At 52.6% G+C, this 19,906-nt stretch overlaps 2 protein-coding genes across 3 annotated transcripts in view; one reads left to right on the forward strand and one right to left on the reverse strand.

Annotated features, from left to right (window-relative positions):
- The window catches only part of SH3RF2 (SH3 domain containing ring finger 2), a 35,489-nt gene extending 31,502 nt beyond the window's left edge, over window positions 1-3,987 (reverse strand). For both annotated transcript variants that reach the window (XM_084535781.1, XM_084535780.1), the window contains exon 1: window positions 2,328-3,987. In XM_084535781.1, coding sequence (XP_084391907.1) covers window positions 2,328-2,699 — 372 coding nt within the window. In that variant the 5' untranslated portion in view covers window positions 2,700-3,987. The remainder of the gene's footprint in view (window positions 1-2,327) is intronic.
- Window positions 1-19,778, forward strand: part of GRXCR2 (glutaredoxin and cysteine rich domain containing 2) — a 30,002-nt gene extending 10,224 nt beyond the window's left edge. The window contains exons 2-4 of the mRNA XM_084535785.1: window positions 13,965-14,333; window positions 16,356-16,571; window positions 18,212-19,778. Coding sequence (XP_084391911.1) covers window positions 13,965-14,333; window positions 16,356-16,571; window positions 18,212-18,391 — 765 coding nt within the window. The 3' untranslated portion in view covers window positions 18,392-19,778. The remainder of the gene's footprint in view (window positions 1-13,964; window positions 14,334-16,355; window positions 16,572-18,211) is intronic.
- Window positions 19,779-19,906: the final 128 nt, after the last annotated feature.

The following is a 19,906-nucleotide window of genomic DNA, read 5'->3' on the forward strand; positions in this document are numbered from 1 at the left end:
TAATAATAACAGTAGTAGTAGTAGCAGCAGTACAATGGTCTTAAATAAGCCCATGGAGAGATGCTGATCTCAGAGGGACATCATAAAGGGTCCTTTCCTGCTCACTAAAGTCTTCAAGTGTTTTGTGAGCATCCACTGGTGCCAGCTGGCTGCGGGGCTGGGCAGTGCTGGTGGCAGGAGCCAGCGCTGCTGCTGCTGCTCCTCCGACGGGAGGTGAGGCTCCAGTCCTGGTGCCCACACTGCTCATGGGAGCCACGACCACAGACCGCCTCCCAGCCTCTTCTGCTGACAATCTGGCACTGTTTGGTGCTATAAAAGCCAGCTGCCATAGAAGTGTCTGCTCTGAAGTTCAAGTTGCTGGAGGCCTCTGCGTATCCAAATTGCTTCAGCGATGTAACTCATCACTTGTTCCTGGCGTTTGTGCGCTCAATGCTGCAAGCAGACAAGCCGTCCTTACTGTGCCTGGCCTCCTTGCAGCACAGGCACTTGCAGGGGTCCCTGTTGCTGCAGGGGAAGAGCTGCTGGTGCCAGGTGTCGGCCCTGCAAATGCTGTGCGTGCACTCCTGCCCCCTCGGGCAGCTGTAGTGGCACAGCCCTGGCAGTGTGTGTTTGGAATCACCAGAATCCAAACGTGACTAATGGTCGCGTTCTTCACCTCGTAGTTGAGGTTTTCAAAGTATTTTCTAATTAATTAACTCATTAAGTCCAAGAGCATTCCAGTGTACTGTGTTTTACACCCCTTCATCAGAGAGCATGGGGAGCTGGGGCCATCCGGTGCCTTTCGGCAGCACCACGCGGTGCTGGCCCTGCTGAGCACCACGGCCGGGCTCAGCTTTGGCAGAGACACTTTGGGAGCTGCCAACGGGAGAGTTGCCACGGTGCAGCACCAGCAGCAAGTTTCTACCTGTCCTGAGAGCTAGTATGGAAACGCAAAAGGGGCGAGAGAGAAGAAAAATAAATATGAGCATGTTTGCTGGGGAGCGCTGCTCACTGCCAGGGATCGGGCTGCCTCTCTGAGCTGAGGCACGAATTCTTGGTACGGAGGAGCATGGGACAGAAGTGGGAGACACCCATGGGGCCGGCCTGCCCAGCGGTGGGCACACACAGCCACGTGGAAGCAGCAGCCGTGGTGCTCCCGCACGCCAGAGCCGCTGCTCCTCACCCGACTGCTGCGATGTGCCCCAGGGTAGGGCACTGGGCACCGCGGCACGGGAATCGTGTCTGCTGCCCGTGGTAAAGGGACTCATTGCACATCTCAGGGCCACACCGCCACGTTTTCCAGTGGGAAAACCTGGGCACGAGCTCCAGAGATGGGTCTGGCTGCTGTGTGTGACACGTTCAGGATGAGCTATCAGTGCTCCAGAGCTTCCCTGCGGTGCCTGCAGCAGCTCGGGCCCACACGACGCGCGGTGCCCTCTGCAGCCGTACAGCCTCACGCGCGAGGATACGCCTTTACAACATGCCGGGCAGAAAACCTGCTAGGGGTCTGCCCCTGAGTTTGTGTCTGCAGTTCTGAGGAGTGCCCTCAGGTTTATCAGCCAATCGAGTCAAGCTCGTAAATGTTACAGAAAGCTTCCAGAGGTATTGTACAGAACAGTGCAGGTGAAAGAAATGGGAATCCAGGAATATAGCACAGGAACGGTGAGGCCACGAGTCAGTCTGCTCTCAAAATGCAAGCTGAGCCAGGCTCCTTACCAGGTCTCATACCACATCCTAATTATTTCAGGAAAGCTTTTGTACTGTTAGAGAAAATTACAGAAACAACTTACAATTTTAAAATTAGCCTAGGAAATCATCACTAGATGAAGCTGAGCTTAATTTTTTTCCTTAGTGAACCTCAAAGTGTTTTACCAGGGATATAAACATCATTATGCCCACTCCTTCCTTTTTAAAGCCTGGGGAAACTGAGGCGCAGATGAGAAACACCTTTCTCCACCTCTAATAGCCTTGCAACAGCTGATTTAATTGTTATCACTCAAAAATCAGTGAATCGCCTGAAAGTTAAAGCATCTGAAATGCCCTCCAAATGTCAGAAGCACCTGAAAACTCCAGAGAAAAAAGCTGCTGTGAAGTTTTTGTAAGGAGACAGGCAAGCTGTCTTTATCTAAGCCTGGGATTCGGTGCAATTACTGTTGTGATGAGCTCCAAATAGTCAAATATCACAAGGAAACAGCAGCCAGATTTGCAAACAAAAGGACAATCTCTCTTACTTCAAACATCAGCATGTATGCATAGCAGCAGTGCTAGCATGGAAGTTTCATAGCTCTTGGCACAGAGGAACAGATCTGTATGCCCACGGCAAAGTGGAGAATGTGGCTGGTGCTTACCCCATCCATGTGGATCCTGGGGCTGGTCGCCAGCCGGTGCTGGTGGAGCTGCAGACCCCGCGGCAGCCTCCGGATGGAGGCGGGGGAGGACAGGAGCCCCGACCTCTGCATTGAGCCGAACCGGGGAACATTCTGTCCGTATCTGACTCCGTCCAGCAGGCGAATGAGCAGCAGGTTGGACGGGAGCTGCTCGATGCCACAGAGGACGAGCGTCCTGCACTCGGGGCACCGGAGCTCCTTCTGGGATTTCAGGATCCTCTGCAGACAGGGCTTGCAGAAAGTGTGCTGGCACGGCAGCACCTTTGCTGTGGCGTCGAGCTTTTCAAAGCACACCGGGCACTCCAACAGGTCGAGCAGAGCCAAATCATCCATCTTCAGCACGGGGCTCCCGTCACGGGCCGCGCCGGGGACATCCACATGACACGGGCAGCCGACACGACGCCTTTGCGCACCCGCGAGACCGGCGCCGAAACCCTGGGCTCAGGCAGCTACCCTGCACGGAGAGGAGGGGAGGAGGAAAAAAGAGCAGAGCTCGACTGCCGGAGTATGTAATACATCCCACCTACATCGCAAGGCAGTGCCTCACGAGCCAATTTGCAAATGCATGCTTTGCGCTCCCTTCCAAGCCCCAAGTGAGTCATCCGTGATTCAGGAGCGCGAGGGGGCCGTGCCCAGGCGGGTGCCAGCGGCCGGGGAGCCCCGCGGCGGGCCAGGGGCTGCGGCGAGGCCGAAGGCTCCGTGCCGGGCAGGGCGGCTGGGGCAGGCCGGGTGCCATCCTTCCCACTCACGCTCCAGCAAAGTTTTCTCAAACGCTGCCTGCTCTGCGGGTCATAACTGGCAGCACCGCACGGGTGCCACCAGCCCAGCGATGTGAGCCCCATTAAACATCGCCTTGAACCTGCTTTCTCTCGGCTCTGGCTCAAAGCAGCCGCCGGCTGCCCGCAGCCCCTCACACACCTACACACTGCCTTGTTTGCAAGATCAGTCCTAATTAAGCTTTCTATCTACCGGTTTTGACAGCAGTTCTATAAAAAGCCCTCCAAACGCAAATATAATCCTGCTTTACCTTGGAGAGACGCGGGGAGCTGCAGTGACACCCGCGCCCAGCCGGGCTGCCTGGGCTCTCCCTGCAGCCCGGGACGATTACTGCTCCCAATTCCGCCCCCAGCCTGAAGTCACTCAACCCGTTCGGCTCCTTCGAGGCTGCGCCGATCTTCACTCGAGCAGGCGGCTGCGGGTTCAAGTCACGGCTTGTGGGAGCAGCGCATCTCCCGAGCACCCCTGGGCTGGAGCAGATGCTGCAGCCAGCAGCACCGTGACAATCGTGCGCCCCTCGGCCTGCCCTGGGTGCGCACTGCAGGACGGCTCTGGCTGTGCTCCGGCTCCTTGCTCTGCTGCCCTACAACAGCGAGCGGCGGGTGGAGCAAAGATCCGAGAGATTCGCCTTTACCATCTCTTCCATACCTCAGCTGTGTGTTTGCAAACTATGAATTAGAGGAAAGGATTGTAAATCTAAAGGAGTTACTTCAGTCTGGTCCTTCTGCAGACAATGCACAGGACACCCTTCGTGAAGGACTACTGCAGCAGGCGCTGTTAACATGGTTCTTTTAAAAGTTTTCCCTGCTGATCATGATTTTGTTGAAGCAAAGTTTTCCCTCTCCTGCTCTCTCTCTCTCTTTTCTTTTTTTTTTTTTTTTTTTTTAATGGTGGCCATTTGGCTAAATTAAAACGTTGATGAACATCTTCAGGATAATGCAAAAAAAACACAATTACTTCACTCTGTTTCATCTCAGGTTTCCATCTACTTTGGTATTTCTTTGTAGCCTGTCATGTGTTGATTCATGCTTGGCTGACTGAGTGCACCATTTTTAATGAATGACGTTGAAAACATCTAATCGACTGGCGTTATAAAATGCAGCGTGCGACATCAACTACATTGAAAACAGTTTTTGAAGTTCTTTCCTTTTTTACATATTCTTCCCTATTTCTGTTCTGTGGTTAATACCTACATGGTGCATTTTCATCTGCTTAGAAATGGAAGAGAATTGTGAAATACCTTGCAGCTAGGAAATGGTGGGAGATGAAGCTGCCCAGCTGATTTTGTGCATGCTAGGTAATGATAATCTTTCACGGAATTTGTTTGTGAGTCCTTTTGCAATTTTTCTTAAACTTTTGGTAAGGCCCAACCTAGTCTGATTGTGCTGTCCAAACAACGGGTGGGGTTGAAAGTCTGCCTGAGAGGACACTGCTTCACGGGGCAGTTCTCTAGAACGGCAGATTTCCGTGGAAATCCCTGGGTGCTGTGCAGCGGGGGCGGGCGCGCTGCTGCCCCATGTCCCAGCCAGTTCCAGCCGTGCTCCTGCCACCTCCCAGCCGTGCTGAGCACTCATGGCCAGGCCAGGAGCCAGGTGCTCAGTGTCTGTGAGCCTGCGGCAGCACAGCAGCAGTCTTGGGGCTCTCCAAGGGCTGCATCTTCATTTTCTCTGCTGAAACGTGTCGCTGTTGGCAGCCCGCAGTGTTTTTTTCTCCCAAGAATGCCACGATATGCTAGAACTTTGGGCAGCTCTTTGTCCGTGAATTCAATAGTGATCACAGCCCAGCTCCAGCCTGCCCCGAGCGTGTGCACTGGGAATCTGTCGGGCAGGGAGCGGGGACCTCTCCTACCAGGAGCTTCCAAATCGCCCCGTGCAGTGAGGCCCTGATCTTGATTGCAGTCTCTGGGTTCTGCTGCAATATAAAAAAAATGATGATGCCAACTCTTAGCATTTATGTAACTCCTTCAGTCTTCAAAGCACTTTCCAAACACTAATTCATCTGTGGAACGCCCCTTGGGCTGTCACCCCCACCTCGTATGGAACTGTTCAGGGGACGAGGCCACTCCGCAAATCAGTGCCCGAGCGGGACCAGGCTGTGAGGCTGGTTCTGCACCCGGTGCTCAGACCGTCCCACCGAGCTCCACTGCCTGCCGCTGCCTCTCCCTGGCGGTGCGTCTCGTAACTGGGGCTGAAACACAAAGGCAGAGCTAGAAAGCTGCCAGGGCTCCCCTTTCATTTCAGCCGTCTGCGCTTGATGCCGATGCTGTAATTAGCTCAGGGCTGGATGCGACGGGCGCTGCTCCCCCGCAGCAACACCGCAATGACCCAGCGTGGTCGCCCCCAGCCCCAGCCCCCATGGGGTGCCCTCGGCCCCAGGCTGCCCGTGGGGCTGTGCTGGAGGGCAGCAGGGCAGGGCAGGGCACGCTGCCCTGGCTGAGGCGGTGGGTCGTGCCGCTGGGAGCTGGGAAGCAGCATTCTGGGCAGAAACAGCCGCTCCGCTCTGGTTCAGCGCCTGTGCCTGTGCCTGCAGGGAGCAGCGTCCTCTGGCCTGGCCCCATCTCCAAAGCTGTCTCAGGAAGCGGCTCGGAGGAATCCCGGACAGCAAGCACGCTTTGTCACCTCGGCTGGCGGCAGCCCCATGCCTAGCGAGGGGTTCTGTCCCCCCAGGTCAGCTGCCACAAGGAGAAGCTCTCGGTGTTTTCTCAGGGCTGCCCTGGCAGAGCCCCGCGTCCCAGCGCATCGCTCCTGACCTCCCCGTGCAGGGTCCCCGGAGCCCACCCGGCGCTCACCTGCCTGCAGCTCCACCCCGCTGCTAAAACATTCTGCCTGCGAGCTTCCAGCGCACGATCGCACCACTGCAAATAGTATTTCCTTTTGCCAGTTTTGAATTTCACACATTTTAACATCGCTATTTCCAGTTCTTGTGATTATGAGACACTAAGGTATAAATAAGCTTTGCATTTAATGCCTTTAGATCACAAAGAACTCCATGCAGCTAGATGTAATTACTGCCTTTTATGGAGGGGGGAAACCAGAGGTGGGGTGGCTTCGCAAGGTCATAAAAGCGACCAGCGGCAGTCAAGAAGGGGCCCGACATCAAATAACTGCTGTGATCAGCCTTGCCTCACGCACGACCTGGCATACTGTGAGGCATCCTTATAACATTGAAATGAATTTCCTCTTCCTACAGCTGCCTGGGCACGGTTAACAGAAGACAAAGCATTGCTGTAGGAAATGGGAACCTCCTCGCCTCTCACCTCATGCCTATCGTACAGTTTCTGTGTTGAAGGGTGATGAACCTGTGGAAATCCAATGCCATGGCAAAGTGAACATGCAACTGGTTCACACAGCCCCGCTAACTTTTAAGCTGATTGCTGTGCCAAACAAGAGCTTCCTTCGGACCTCGCCGTGCCCTGCTGCCTTCCCGTGCTCCGGCTGACCCCGTGAGTGCGCGGGCGCATCCCTGCGTGGCTCCTCGTGCAGGGCTGCCCGTGGGGGCCCCGGGGCGCATGGAGCAGCTCTGCTTCCCACACCTCGTGCTGGCCGCTTGAAATAACAACGCTGAATGGTGTGTAAAGGAGCTTCCCCCAGCAGCCCTTACAGCCTGTGTTTCGGGGTCCTTCTCCTCGCCTGCATGCTCTGTCCCTCCAGGCGACCTGCTGGGTGGCTGGGGACCAGCCCCGCACCCGGGGACCCCGGGATGGGCACGGGGCTGTTACGTGGCTGCTGCAGCCACAGCCTGCATGCGAGGAGCCAGAGCTGGCAGAGGGCAAGGGCTCGGCAGCACCTCACCAGGAGCCTATAAAAAGCCTTCTGTCACACTGCTTATCGCGAGTGGGTGCCACACGCCTCCTCCTCCGGGGAAATAAGGGACCTCTCGTGCTTTTTTTAGATCCTGGAGGGCAGGGAGAGGGGGTGCCACTCACACGCTGCTACAAATTATAGATCTGATGCTAACAGCTTGTCCTCCTACCACCCACCACCCAGGCATGCTGAGCGGCTGTGGTGGCTGCGAGGGGAGGCGAGCGGAGCCCCCGCTGCCCCCTGCCCAGGGCGGGGATGGGGGCGCCTGCCCCAGGCACTGCCCTGCTCGCGCGGCTGCGCCCCATCTGCGGGCAGCGGCACCGGGGCTGCGGTGTGGCTGCCACACGGGCAGTCCTGTGCTGAGGGAGAGAAGCTGCTGCACGTTTAGCAATTAGACATAACGAGGCAGTGTGGATCTGCAGGATCTGTGCAGCGTGGGGCCCTGCAGCGAGCAGAGCAGAGCAGAGGCCACCCCGTGACATCCGCCTGGGCTGCAGTGCCGCCGAGGCAGCGCGGGGACACGGGGTGCTGCTGCCCACACAGCGACATGGGAAGTGCTCGGCCAGGTGTGCCACAGCGGATGGAGGGGCACCAAGCACCGAGGAGCCGCCTGCACCAGACAAGAAGAGTGTTTTGGAGCGCTGGTCATTGATCTTAGGGCAAGTCAAATGATGCCGTTTGTACCTAATGGCCTTTAACAGGCTTGCTGCTGGGTGACATGAAGCCTTCAGCCCATCCAAAAGGAGCTGGAGCAGAGTGGTACCTATCTAGAAAGAGAGAAGTATTTTTAAATGAAGCTCAGATGCTGATTTTCCTCAGGATAGTCTGCTACACACCTGCTGAACTGGCATTAGCAGCAGCATGGGCACCGTCCCGCGCCCCTAGCCCCCCGCAGCCAGTTCCCCACACGGGGCTGAGGGCAGGGCTGGGCTGGCTCAGGGCTGTGGTCCTTTCCCTGCAGTGCGCTGAAGGACCACAAAATGTGCAGCACTAAATCCTCCTTCACTGGGATTTGCCCAATAAGGGCTGAATCTGCAGGGATGCAATTTCCATTTTTTAAGACAAGAAGAAATAAATGTTCTCGAGTAGCAATAGACCCGAGCACCAGCCTAGCAGGCCTTTGAACATTGCTGTGAGTACTTCTCAGCTGCTCTTCACACAGGTCTGACCACAGAAAATGTCAGGCTTCAGTTACCTAATTAAACACAGATGCAAATAGCAACGCTACTTGCAAGGATACATCTCCCTTTAGTGTTCCCAGGTGCTCCTGGCCAGCAGGAAGGCAGCGACTGCCGCAGCCCAGCCAGGGAGGCGAGCTGGGTTATAAATGCACAGTGAGCACCAGTGCTGGGTGTGGAGTGTGGGGGTGAGGCTTTAGCAGCCTGTGCAGAAATAAATCTGCTGAAAATGTGTTTGTGCCTTGCTGAATTAAGGAGCAACCAGTCCAGCTATTTGCTGTCTCTTTGCTGGGGCTGGGTCTGTGGCTGGGGGCTGGCAGCAGGGCTCTGCTTTCCTAACAGCCCCTGCCCGAGCAGTGCTGCCTGGGGGAGGTTTGGGGAGCGGGAGCTGAGCGTGGCGGGGTCTGGGGAGCAGGGCTGCTCTGTGGGGTGCTCTGGTGTCTGTGCTGGGAGCACCCAGGGGCCGTGCCGCAGTCCTGCTGCAGGCTGGTGGTGGCTGTGTGCTCGCCTCCCATGTGAGGTGGTGATAGCGCAGGAGCTGTGGCTCCGTGTCACCACCTTGCTGGGAATGCTCACTGGGAAGTAACGTGTTCTGTTGGTCGTTGGGTGTGCTTTTTCTTTTTTCTTTTTTTTTTTTTTTTTTTTTTTTTTCCCCTGGGCTCTGGTTTCATGCAGATCAGTTCACGCTGCTCCCAGGAGGCAGCCTAGGGAGGTTTGCTTCTCAAGGTAGAACTCAAGCCCTGGGAATTTCCCTCTTTGAAGCACTTTTTTTTCCTGGTTTTTGTTTCCTTGTGACTTCAGGATTTTTATGCTTACTCAGGACTCTTCCCTCACCTGCCCATGCAGTCTCTCGGGCTGAGGTGGGTGCTCAGCGAGCTGACTTTCATCCGGAGCCTGCACCGCTCCTGGAGGTGCCAGGCATCCTCCGCTCCCGTTGACTTCAGCCCGCAGGAATGCGTGGCAGGCCCTGCCTTGCACGTCAGCCAGGAAGCGGCCAGCCAAATGAGACGTTCCTGGCTTGTTTTCCTAGAAAAATGGAGCCTTGTGGATTGGCGGTGGATGAGAATGTGGGTATGTGTGGCTGTGCCTGTCTGTGCACCCCCGCACCTTGTGAAGCCAGTTTGGTGGGGAGGAAAAGTGCCCAGAATTTTAAACATCCAGTAACTTTTATGAAAATGGGAAGCTAGCCCTGAAAAGGAGACCCTGCTAGCCCCTTCCTGGTAGGAATGATGCAACGTGCCTTCGTGAATCTACTTTGACTTGAAAAGCAGGCGCCAGGCTCAGCGATGCCTTCCTCAGGCTGGTGGTGTGATGGTCTCAGCCACCTCCACCCCGCTCCTGCTGCGGCACTGCAGGTGCTGTGAGACCCCCATGAGCACCACCGCCCCCAAAGCGGTCCTACAGCAGCGTCCTGTCCCCAGGGCCAGGCGCCTCTCCCTGTGCCTGCCCCCCCTGCCTGGCCCCTCACACCTCATCCTCAGGGGTGGGCCCCAGTCTGTGCTGGCAGCCGGTGCCTTTAGAAGGGAAGCAACTCGTCCTCTTTAGCTTATGAGATCAGAAATAGGAGGATACTTTTCCCCTGGGGTGAGGACAGCGATGGAGGCAGGCTGCTGGGCAGTCTTCTCGTGTGGCAAGGAGCTGTGGCAGCCGCTCTGCATGGTGCTGGGTCCCTGTGGCTGGCAGCTCAGCACAGCCAGTCCGGTACCGCTGATGCTGCTGTGGGGAAGCTGTGCTCGGTCTGCTTGGCAGGGGATGGAAAAAAACACATTTTGCAATGAGTGACGGAATTAAGCTCTGTCTGTCAGGACAGGTGCAGCGGTTGCAGTGCTGCTTGCCGTGCCCTGCTGGGAATGCCAAGCCCTGCTGTGCCCGGCTGCCACGCGGTGCTGGGAGAAGTCCCTGCTCGCTGCTGCTGTGCCACCAACCATGGTGCTGCTGGCGGTCCCTCTGCAGCCTGGGGACAGTGGGAAGCAGCTAAAGGGAGCCCAGGGGCTGGAATGAGCTGTGAGCACATGGATTCATGGTTCTCAGGCCAAGAGCTGAGAACCAGCCTTGGCTGGGTAGCCCACGCTGCTGTGCAGGGCTCTGGCTCTGCTGCTTGGCATCTGCATCTCTGCTTTTGCAGGGGCTTATCTCAAAGCCTGAGCTGCTGGCTAACAGGCATTCTGCTCCCACCATCTGAAGGAGGAGAGAGGCTGTGGCTGCTCTCTGTAAGGATGTCAGGAGGTAAATCTTCCAAAGGAGAAGTGCTGTTACACTGGAGGACTGTGTTTGTGCAGGCACAAATGTGCAGCAATTGGCTGCGAATAGACCTAGTCAAGAAACCAGAACATTCCTAACCATGCAGTGAGCAAGGGTCTGAAACAGCCTCTGACAGAGCCGCAGGGCCAGAGCCTGCAGGTGCTCCTGCCTGCTCAGCTCCCCACGGCGCGGTGCTGCGGTACGGGGGCAGCGCAGGCACCACGGGGTCAGGAGCCCCCCAGGAGCGAGGTCTGGGGCCAGCCCTGGCCGTGCAGGCTGCCTGCTCCGTGCTGCCCGCGGGGTGCCTGGGGACGGGCTGCCCCTGCTGCGGGGAGACACAGAGCAGCAGAGAGGAGGAAAGCTTCCTTCTGCTAACACACAATTATGGTTAATGTGGCATGCTGATATTTCCTCGTATTCACCACCACTTTTACTGTGGTAATGCCACTATCTCCTCACCATTAGGTCTCACAACTGCTTTGTGATTCCTTCCCTTTCTCTTTGTGCATCCAGGAGGTGTCTAAGTGCCGGTGAGTTTTTCCCAGCATTTATATTAAAAAATATATTTTCCATAGGCTAGCAGCAAGTAGCTCTGTCTGTGACTTCGTGCAGTATCTTTTCTCTCCTGCTTTTACTACATCTCTTCAGCACACACACACACAGGGCCCTCTCCAACTCCATTAAATTATTGGCTAAAATTATCTTCTTGACCTGCTGATCTGAACCTTTCTGCTTGCTACTCCCACACTGAAACAAGTTTAATGCTTGTGTCCTTCCAAGCTTCTACCTTGCTCCTTTGCTTCCTTCCTATCTGCCCTGCCCTCTGTTCCATGCCTGCCTGCTCCATGGCCCTCTGGCCTCTCTTTGTGTCTGCCAAAGCTGGCTCAGGCCCTTTTGTGTCCCCTCTCCACCTTACTGTAAGGAGCCGATGTTGTGCTTAGAGTAATGCGACCAGTGGGGCAGGGCTGCGGCGTTCTGGTGCTGCAGCAGCTGAAGCTGTGAGGCCTTTCCACATCCCTGCATGTTGCCTGCCCGGTGCTTGCACAAGGACGGGCACTGCAGTGCTTGCTGTAAGGAAGTAAAAATGGGCAAAGCACAACAAAACATTTTTCAGCGAAATGTGCAGGTGGAAACATGTCCTCGCATTGTTGCAGGGCAGTTTGCTCTTGCTTTTCTATCTGTCCTAGTTTGTACATACCCGGCCTTGTTGCAATAGATCTAAACCAGCATGTTACACTCCTTAGGGCAAGGGCTGTCCATCTCTTTGTTCTGCAAAGCCAGCACGCTTCCAACAATCAGTTAATGTCTCTTGACGTGGAGAGGAGGATGAAGACAGGGTGCATGCTTGAAAGACAGATGTCATTAGAATTCATTGGAAAAAAGGCTGAAGTAAAGCACAGTGCGGTGATAACCCAGATCACGAAACAATGATTTCACTGCTGTATGCAAAATCGCTGTTACATCTTTGGTGAGGACTGACTGGCTGCGGGAGACAAGCCCGGGCTGATGCAGGAGAGCAGAGCGAGCGCTGCTGAGCGAGTCCCGCTGTGCTCCGTCCCGTCCCATCCCTGCCCTGCTCCCGGCTCCGTGCCGAGCGCTGCCTCCCTCAGCACGCTGCGGTGCTCCCCTGCAGGAGCGAGGCTGATGCGGCATCAAAACCTCTGCCTGGAAAGCCCCAGCCGGGCACACGCGGGGTGGGAAGGTTGGGGAGTGCGGCCCAGGCAGCCGCAGGCGGCTTGGAGCCAGAGGAAAGCTGTGTGATACTGCTCCAAGGATGGGATTGTTCTCACACGAAAATTACAGGGCCGTGGTAGGTTTGCTGTGTTGTGACAGCACCTGTAAGTAACTGTGTGTACTGGAAGCCACTTTGCTCGTCTAGCAAATGTAGCTTGTGACTGTGGTGCTCTCATTGCTGCTTTCAACTTCTTTTCCTGTTTGATTGTTCCCTTAATCAAAAGAAAATGAACACCAATTAAGCTATCTTACAAAGTGTGATTTGTGTCAATTAAGACTGCTGGTGTGCCTTTGAAAAGCACTGATGCCGAGGCCTGGTTCACGCAGGACATGTAAGAGAAAGGGGTGGATCAAGCATCTCGAGTAAATGCAGAAAGAGCTGAGCTTGATTAATGCAAATCAACGTGTTCTTATAAAGTGAGATCCTCCTGTTTGAGATAGGACGGCAGCCTGACGTGAACATTACAGAAATGTTTTGGAAATGCACAGGGTGTGTCCGGGGCTGTGTGTTTACACGGGCAGGTTCGTGCAGGTTCTCTCTGCAGAGCGCACCCCTCGCACAGCCCCAGGCACCCGAGGCTGCCCCAGCACGGCCCGGCCGGCACAGGAGGGCTGCTGCAGGAGGCTTCTTCCAAGGGCCGAGCGTGTGCTCCGTGTTTAACAACAAACACGCTTCTGAACGGCCTGCCTAGTGTGTCATGAACAGGAATTAAATGAAGCGTTGGCATTTGGTAGAAGAGAGATTTGAAATATTGCTGTGTGTACCTGATAAAACCAGGTATTAGAAGATCTTGAAAAGCCGGCCAGCAGTTGCTTTTTGGGTGCATGTTGCACGAAGCACTCTTCGTTTTTCCTCTCAGAAGGAGAGGGGCACAGTGACCGAGCACCTCCTTCAGCAGCAGGGTGTCAGCCGTGGGCAGGGGGCTCCTGTGCGCTCAGAGGGGAGCTGTGTGTGGGGCACGCGGCTGCACCAGCACCAGGGAAATGCGGCCCTGTGGGGTGCTGGAGGAGGCCGGGGAGCTGTGAACCCCGCGGGGTGCTGGAGGAGGCCGTCTGCCCTCAGCACGGCTCAGAGCTCCCTGCCCAGCAGCTGGGCCCCCGCAGCCCCGTGCTGCTTGTCCCTGGGCCGAGCAGTGACCCAGTGGGGCGGCCACGGGGGGTGCTCCTGGTGCACGGGGCTGTGAGGAGCAGGGGCTGGGCCGCTGGCCTTTCTGAGGAGGCGGCTGGCTTTTGGAAATTAAAAGCGAACCAGAACGGTCAAAAGGCCTGGAAAGCCAGCAAGAATTACAAATAGGGGTTGAAAGCTAAAGAGAGAGAAAATCTTAATTAGATCTCCACCAACCTGTAGAGAAACACATTTGGATTAAAATGAAATGGAGCTTTGTACTCTCTGGGTTTCCGAGCAAGAATGGAAGAGGAATTATTCACAATTGCTATTTGTGAAGCTGGATTGCTTTTTCTGTGAACTTGTCTTTTTAAATTTTCACCTTGTCAGAAAACGGTGAAAAGCTGCTGGGATGGTGTATTTGGGATAGTTCTTATCACAGGACACGGCAGAAACATTTCCATGGCTGCAGAACACAGGCAGGGTTTCCCATTTAATCCTCTCCTCCCCACGGTAACTCCATTTCTCATTTCGTAGGCCAGCCTGTCCACCATTCAGCAGAGTTCAGCAAAACTTGCCTTCTATTTCAGCACCACAGATATTTTTTCTTTGTGAATATCTATCAATATTTAATACAGTGGTGTCGGTTTTGCCGTAAGATGAGAGGAACTACTAGCAACCTTGAATTATACATGGCGTGTCTGGGGGAAGCTGCAGAGGGTTTTCTTTTGGGCCCAAAGCTCTTCCAGTTGATCTCCAGGACCTGCGACTTGAAATCATAATCATGGATGAGCACCAGAAGAAGCTCAACCAAAGGCACGAGGGAAGGCCCCGCAAAGTGAGGTTCAAAATATCATCATCCTACAGCGGTCGAGTGCTGAAACAAGTCTACGAGGACGGGCAGGAGCTGGAGCCCCCGGCCAAAGAGCAGTCCCGGCGTTTCCTCCGGCACAGCTTCGAGCCGGGGAACCGCCCGTGCGCGGCGGGGGACGCGGCAGAAGGCAGGCTGTGCCCGCCAGCCAAGCTGAGTGCCCAGCGGATCAGCATATTCAAAGAGGATCAGAAATACAGCCTCGCCAGCACCTCTCCTCTCCTCAGCAACTGCCCCCCCAGTGCCGGCCACTGCAGGGTGAGTAACGCCCAGCCCCGGCTTCTGCCTGTTCTGTAGTGAGATGCAGCATTTCCCTGTGTTCCTATGCAGAGTAATCCTAATGCATCGAGAGCAGTCAAAAGTAAGGTGAATATTATCTTAATTAGTTATATTTTAAACATAAAAGTTGCATGATTTGAGCTGGCAAAAAGGCTAGTGCCCCTGGCAGCCTACCTGTGAGCCTCAGAGCGAGTCATGGGCATCCTCTGGAAACTCAGAATTGCCCTACACCCGCTCTGAAAATCCCACCTTAGTTTCACTGGATACGTTATTAACATCTAATTAACACCACTGATATAGAAGTGTCCTTTTAGCCACAATAAAAAGCAAGTACACATGTAATATGTTAAATTGATTCATATACGGGGATTATGTTCATTTTCTTGTCCAGTCAAATTAAACTTCTGTTATTTTTTACTGCCATTTGTTTTTATGAAACCTCTGTGTGCCAGCCAAACAACCCATGTAACAGCGTGGTGTATTGGTGCTGCTGCTAAAAACCACATTATCCGGAAACAAAAACTCCAAATGAAGTGTGTTATTGATAGATTGATGTAATCAGCAGATTTGTGAAATTCAAGGTGGGTCTGCTCAGAAAAAAATGATAAAAAGGAAGACAGCAACAGGTAGCTAGCTTGTTCAATCAATATACCAGGCCTTTTCCTGGCAGATACCTCATCTCAAATCCAGTTCAGATTGAACGATGAGCAGTTGTTATTCAGAGGCTGGTCTGTCCTTTGCCCAGGACACCCCTTGCAGACACCATCCCAGTCCTACACTGGCTGCTTGGTGGTACTGCCCCAGTTGCTAGCAGAAAGGTCAAGAATTAAGAATGTCTCCAGGGAGAAATTTGAGTACGCCAACAGCTGAAACACACAGAAAGTCGTACCGTCATCTGCTGTGGTCTCTTGAATAGACACTTTGACCACAACTAAAGGGACTTGGGAGTGCTTTAGAAAGCGTTTTATGTCTTAGTTTAAATACATTAAAAGTCTATTGGTGCTAATCAAAGTTTCAGAGTTGCATGTAGGAACACCAGACCGCTGATACTTGAACTATGTTTAGTTGATACGCCGGACATCTAGTTTAACTAAAAATATCAAACCACTACGAATGTCTTTTGCCCAAAGACGAAGCACTTATGTGATCCTATCTATACCATTAATTTGTTCTGCATTCTTGGGTAATACTCATCTCTATTCCCTAGTCTCCCTAACTGTAAGTACTTTGAGTAATCATGCTATCCAATATCTGTTTTGTTTTGTATCAACATGCACTCAGTATTTGGAGACACCACGTCTGCATAAGAAATACGAGGTGTTTAAAGCCCTCTGCCAACGGGCAGGGTTTGAGCTTGCTGCCCCTCCATGCCTCTGCTGGTGCAAAGCAGCAGGTGCCTGGCTGCCAGCAGAGCCATCAGCCAACCTGCGCTGGATGGTCGGAGTCTGTCACGGCATTTTCTTAGGAGAGCATCTCCTTTTGCATCACTTCTTGACAGACACTTATACAGAGTGAAATATGAAGAGTGTGTAAAGCAATAGGCTATGGCAACTGCCATATGATACCTGGTAAAATGCTAAGGGAAAGAGGGACCAGGTAAGCAAAATGCTGCTTTCAAAATGTGTTTGACCAGATCAAGGCTAGTTTAAAAATAATTAGAAAAGAATGCAAAATCGAGTTTCCCCATAGATGGGTATTTAGCCTGGCTGCTAGGATCAAAATTTAACGTTAGAACATTAGAAAATGAGCTTTTTTTTTTTTTTTTTTTTTTAAATCATCTGACCACTTTGCCAGCGTTAATGGCCTGTCTTTCCATCTCTCCTCCCCTGTGCCCCTGTGTGCACCGTGCTCTGGAGGGCCGTGGGAAGCTGGCCTGTGGGGCAGAGCCAGCCTCGGGGCGGCCAGGCAGTAGGGAAAAGGGTTTTCTTCTGGGAACCCAGGGGTCGGCAGTGCTTGCAGTGTATTCATACGGGCAAGGCGTTGATTAAGATCCTTCTACAGGCTTCCCCAGTCATAGATTTTGGTAAGATCATCATCTATACAAATAACCTGAAAATCATCCGTGCACCGATGGACCAGAAAGAGCTCATGAGAAGAATCATCCAGACTGAGGGAATAAATGACTGGGCCTTCATATACCACGAAAGGAAAGACAGAATTGGCACTGGACATAAAAAAGAGGTGGAGAGAAAGGTTGCCTGCAACCAGCATATGCAGGTAAGTGCATATATAAACAAAATTGCTTTTGTTCCCCAAGGCTTTTGGGTCTTGCAGCCCCCGTCAAACAGCTCAATATTCCCATCCAAGCCCCATCCATGTCTGTATCTGACACTTCAACTACATTTGGATTAAAAGCATCACTTTGTTCCTCTTCCAACATGGAGATAACTAATCAGTGCCGCAGCACGGTTTGCACTCTGGGGACAGCTGCTCTGTTTCCAGCGTCCTCATGTCTCCCACTTGATGTTTCCCTCGGAGATCGCTGACATTTATGTAGTTTGGCTTAGGTCCATCTTTCTTCACTCTCTCCCAGCGGAATAAGAGCAGGCCTGAGTTTCTCCAGCCTGACAAGGCTAAACACAGCTGCCGTGTGGCTGAGACTGCCTGAGGATAAAATTTTATATCAGCTGAAATAGGATTGTGTCTTCCCCTTATTTTCTCACGGGTTAGTCTTTGTTGGTCAGAATCCCAATTAGTCTGACCATAATTTGATCCCACAAAACAATGTTGTCATGCAGGGTAAATACCAAGCATTACAAATTTGCCAACCTGAAACCAACCTCCTGTGCATAATGCAGGTTGCCTTGGATGCTCTGCAGCCATGAGCCTTGCTTGGGGCTCACTTACGTAAAGTCCCCATGAAAAGTGAGAACAACCCTGAGAAGCTAAGCAGCCTTTTTGTCCTTTGTCAGTATTGAAATAAACATAATTTTCAGAAAGAGGGCTTTGACATCAAAGGTAAGATTCATCCCATCTACTGAGAGAATTGCTTGTCTGAGATATTTGGGAACAAAGAGTAAAATCTGAAAGAACCAAGACTGTGGATATTTTTTTTCCAGAATAGTTTTGGATTCTTTATGCACTGGTAATACAAATAATCAATGAGATGACCAAACCACAGGAAGGTTATTCTCCTGAGAAGTCAGCTAATTTGGCCTGTCAAATTACCATGTAGGCACGATGTAAAGCATACCCAGCACCAACTCCCATGTCTTAGTTAAGCCTCATTCTGTTCTGCTGGGTAAGGCAGCACCGTGGCACAGGAATGATGCAGGCCACTGAACTGACACCAAAATGGTGAGCCTGTGCCCGGGTACGTGCTTCCTGCTGCAGATTTTCAATCCTGGGCTCTGTGGAAGTAGTGAATTTTAAGCTGGGATTTGAAAGAGGCTGGCAGCCCTGGGGCACGTTGCAGGCACAAGGAGAAGCCTGAGAGAAGCCATGTGTGTGTCAGTGCTGGGAGACTGGCGGGGGCAGAGGGTGAGGAGCAGTGCACGAGGGAAGGAAGCGTGGCTTAACACAGAGCTGGTAAAACGGCCACATTAAGAAACGACAGGAAGATGGGGAGCTATGCAGACCCTTGCAAGAGAAGAAAAGATGAATTTCAAAGTATTGTGTTTCAAACCCAGCCACATTAACTTTCCATTTTGCAGAAGTATCCACAAATCGTCCCCAGACACACAGGAGCCTTTACCTTGGAGATCTTGCTATAGAGAACCAAATGCTATTGGCAGAGTGGCGTGTCAGGAACCACGATTGCTTTAAAGACCAGAGGAGAGAATCTCCTGCTTTCAGCTGTTACTGACTGTGATGTCTGATCTTGAGTACAGATTTTGTTTGTGATCTTTCTGTTGCAGGAAGGAGATGCTGAACACGCTTGTTCCCAGTGTAAAGGATCAGGCTCTGCTCCTTGCTCGCTGTGCCATGGAAGCAAGTTTTCAATGCTAGCAAACAGATTCAGAGAGTCCTACAGGGCTCTCCGATGCCCAGCTTGCAATGAAAGCGGTGTGCAGCCCTGCCAGATCTGTGCTGCATGACCAGGGCTGCAGCAGTCCACAAGCACTGCACCGATACTTTGTGAAGAACTTTGAATTATTTCATCTTCAAGCAGCCTCGCTCTAACAGAAAGTTTTCTAAAGATGAGAAAGGCGCCTTACACACATCTCACCGTAATGCGAACACAGCACCTCTGCTACCAACTGTTCCTCTTGTTTGTTACACATATCTGTCCAGCTTTTTAATCAGCCCAGACCCTGCTTTGCAAACATGCTGCTTGTAGCCCTGTGGGGTGAACATATCCAGGCTGCTACATGACAAGATCTGCGTAAATGTCTCCTGCATCAGCTTGGCCTGGGTCTGCTGGCACTGCCCCTCGGCGCAGCCGCATCCCCCCAGCTGGCACTGTGGTAGTGCAACAAAAAGCAGCAGCAGTAGGCGCAGGTTGGGCACGTCGTTAATAGTCCGGGTGTGAAGTGTGTTTGTATGACAGCAAGGCAGAACCAGAGTGGTGCCTCCTCTGGGTTTTAATTTGCTGAACATTTTAACATTACACCATCTTTCGCGATTAACTCTGAACTTGCCTTGCAGTGTCACAAGTGTTTCCCGAAGATTTTGCTAATTCTTACATCTGCTTTTATGGACACGGTGATTCCTGTGGGGTCTGATTTATGGGGGAAAACTGAAAACTCTTCCCAAATCTGAAGCTATAAAAATGCACAGTAATTTATTATTATAAATAGAAGTTAATGAGTTTTTGGCCTACTTATGAGGAAGTGCTGAACTAAAATTCCCCTCTCCAATGCTCAGCACTTTTCAGGATCAGGCTGGTGGTGAGCAGGATTTTTGTTGCTTAATATTAATCCCATGTTGTAATCTGCAAGAGGTAAACTCTAATTAGTTGAGGTGAAGCAATGATGCTGAATACTTTGCAGGCTGCCACTGGTGATGCAGAACACAAGGGCTTCAAAAGGTGGAGGCAAATGGGGGAATGTCTTTTTTTTTTTTTTTTTTTCTTTCCTCCCTCCCCATAGCCTTAAATCATTACATTTCATATTCATGAGTAATGGTAATGCAGCCTTCACTTGCATATTACCGCTGAGACTGAGGAGTTAAGAGGCTGCTCGCTCGTTCTCGGTGCTGAGGCTGCACGCCTTGGCAGGGCCAAGTTTCTCCTTCTCTATGGGAGGCTTTAAAACTTCTCCCCAGTACTGAAATCACTAGAAATAACGCCCTTTTAGCTCTTAGACTTCCATGTGTCTCCTACTGAAATTTTTCAGTGGGTACCAAGGGTTTAATTACAAATAAACACAAATGTAGCCGATGCCGGATTCGCTTCGTTTCTCCGCCAGGCTCTGTGTGCACCCAGGCGGCTCCCCCCGTTTGGTCGCTGCCGCTCTCGTTTAGAAGTTCGCCAGCCTCAGATAAGAAGGAGGCGATCAGGCAGTGCTGCTGCCCGATATTTGCACGTTTACAGTAAAACCAGGCGCACACACGCGTTTAGGCAGCGTGTTCATTATCCTCCAGCCACCCCCGTCGGGGCAGCGCCTTCCCGG

This window comes from Aythya ferina, assembly GCF_964211825.1.
Source record: "Aythya ferina genome assembly, chromosome: 14".
Classification (NCBI taxonomy): domain Eukaryota; kingdom Metazoa; phylum Chordata; class Aves; order Anseriformes; family Anatidae; genus Aythya; species Aythya ferina.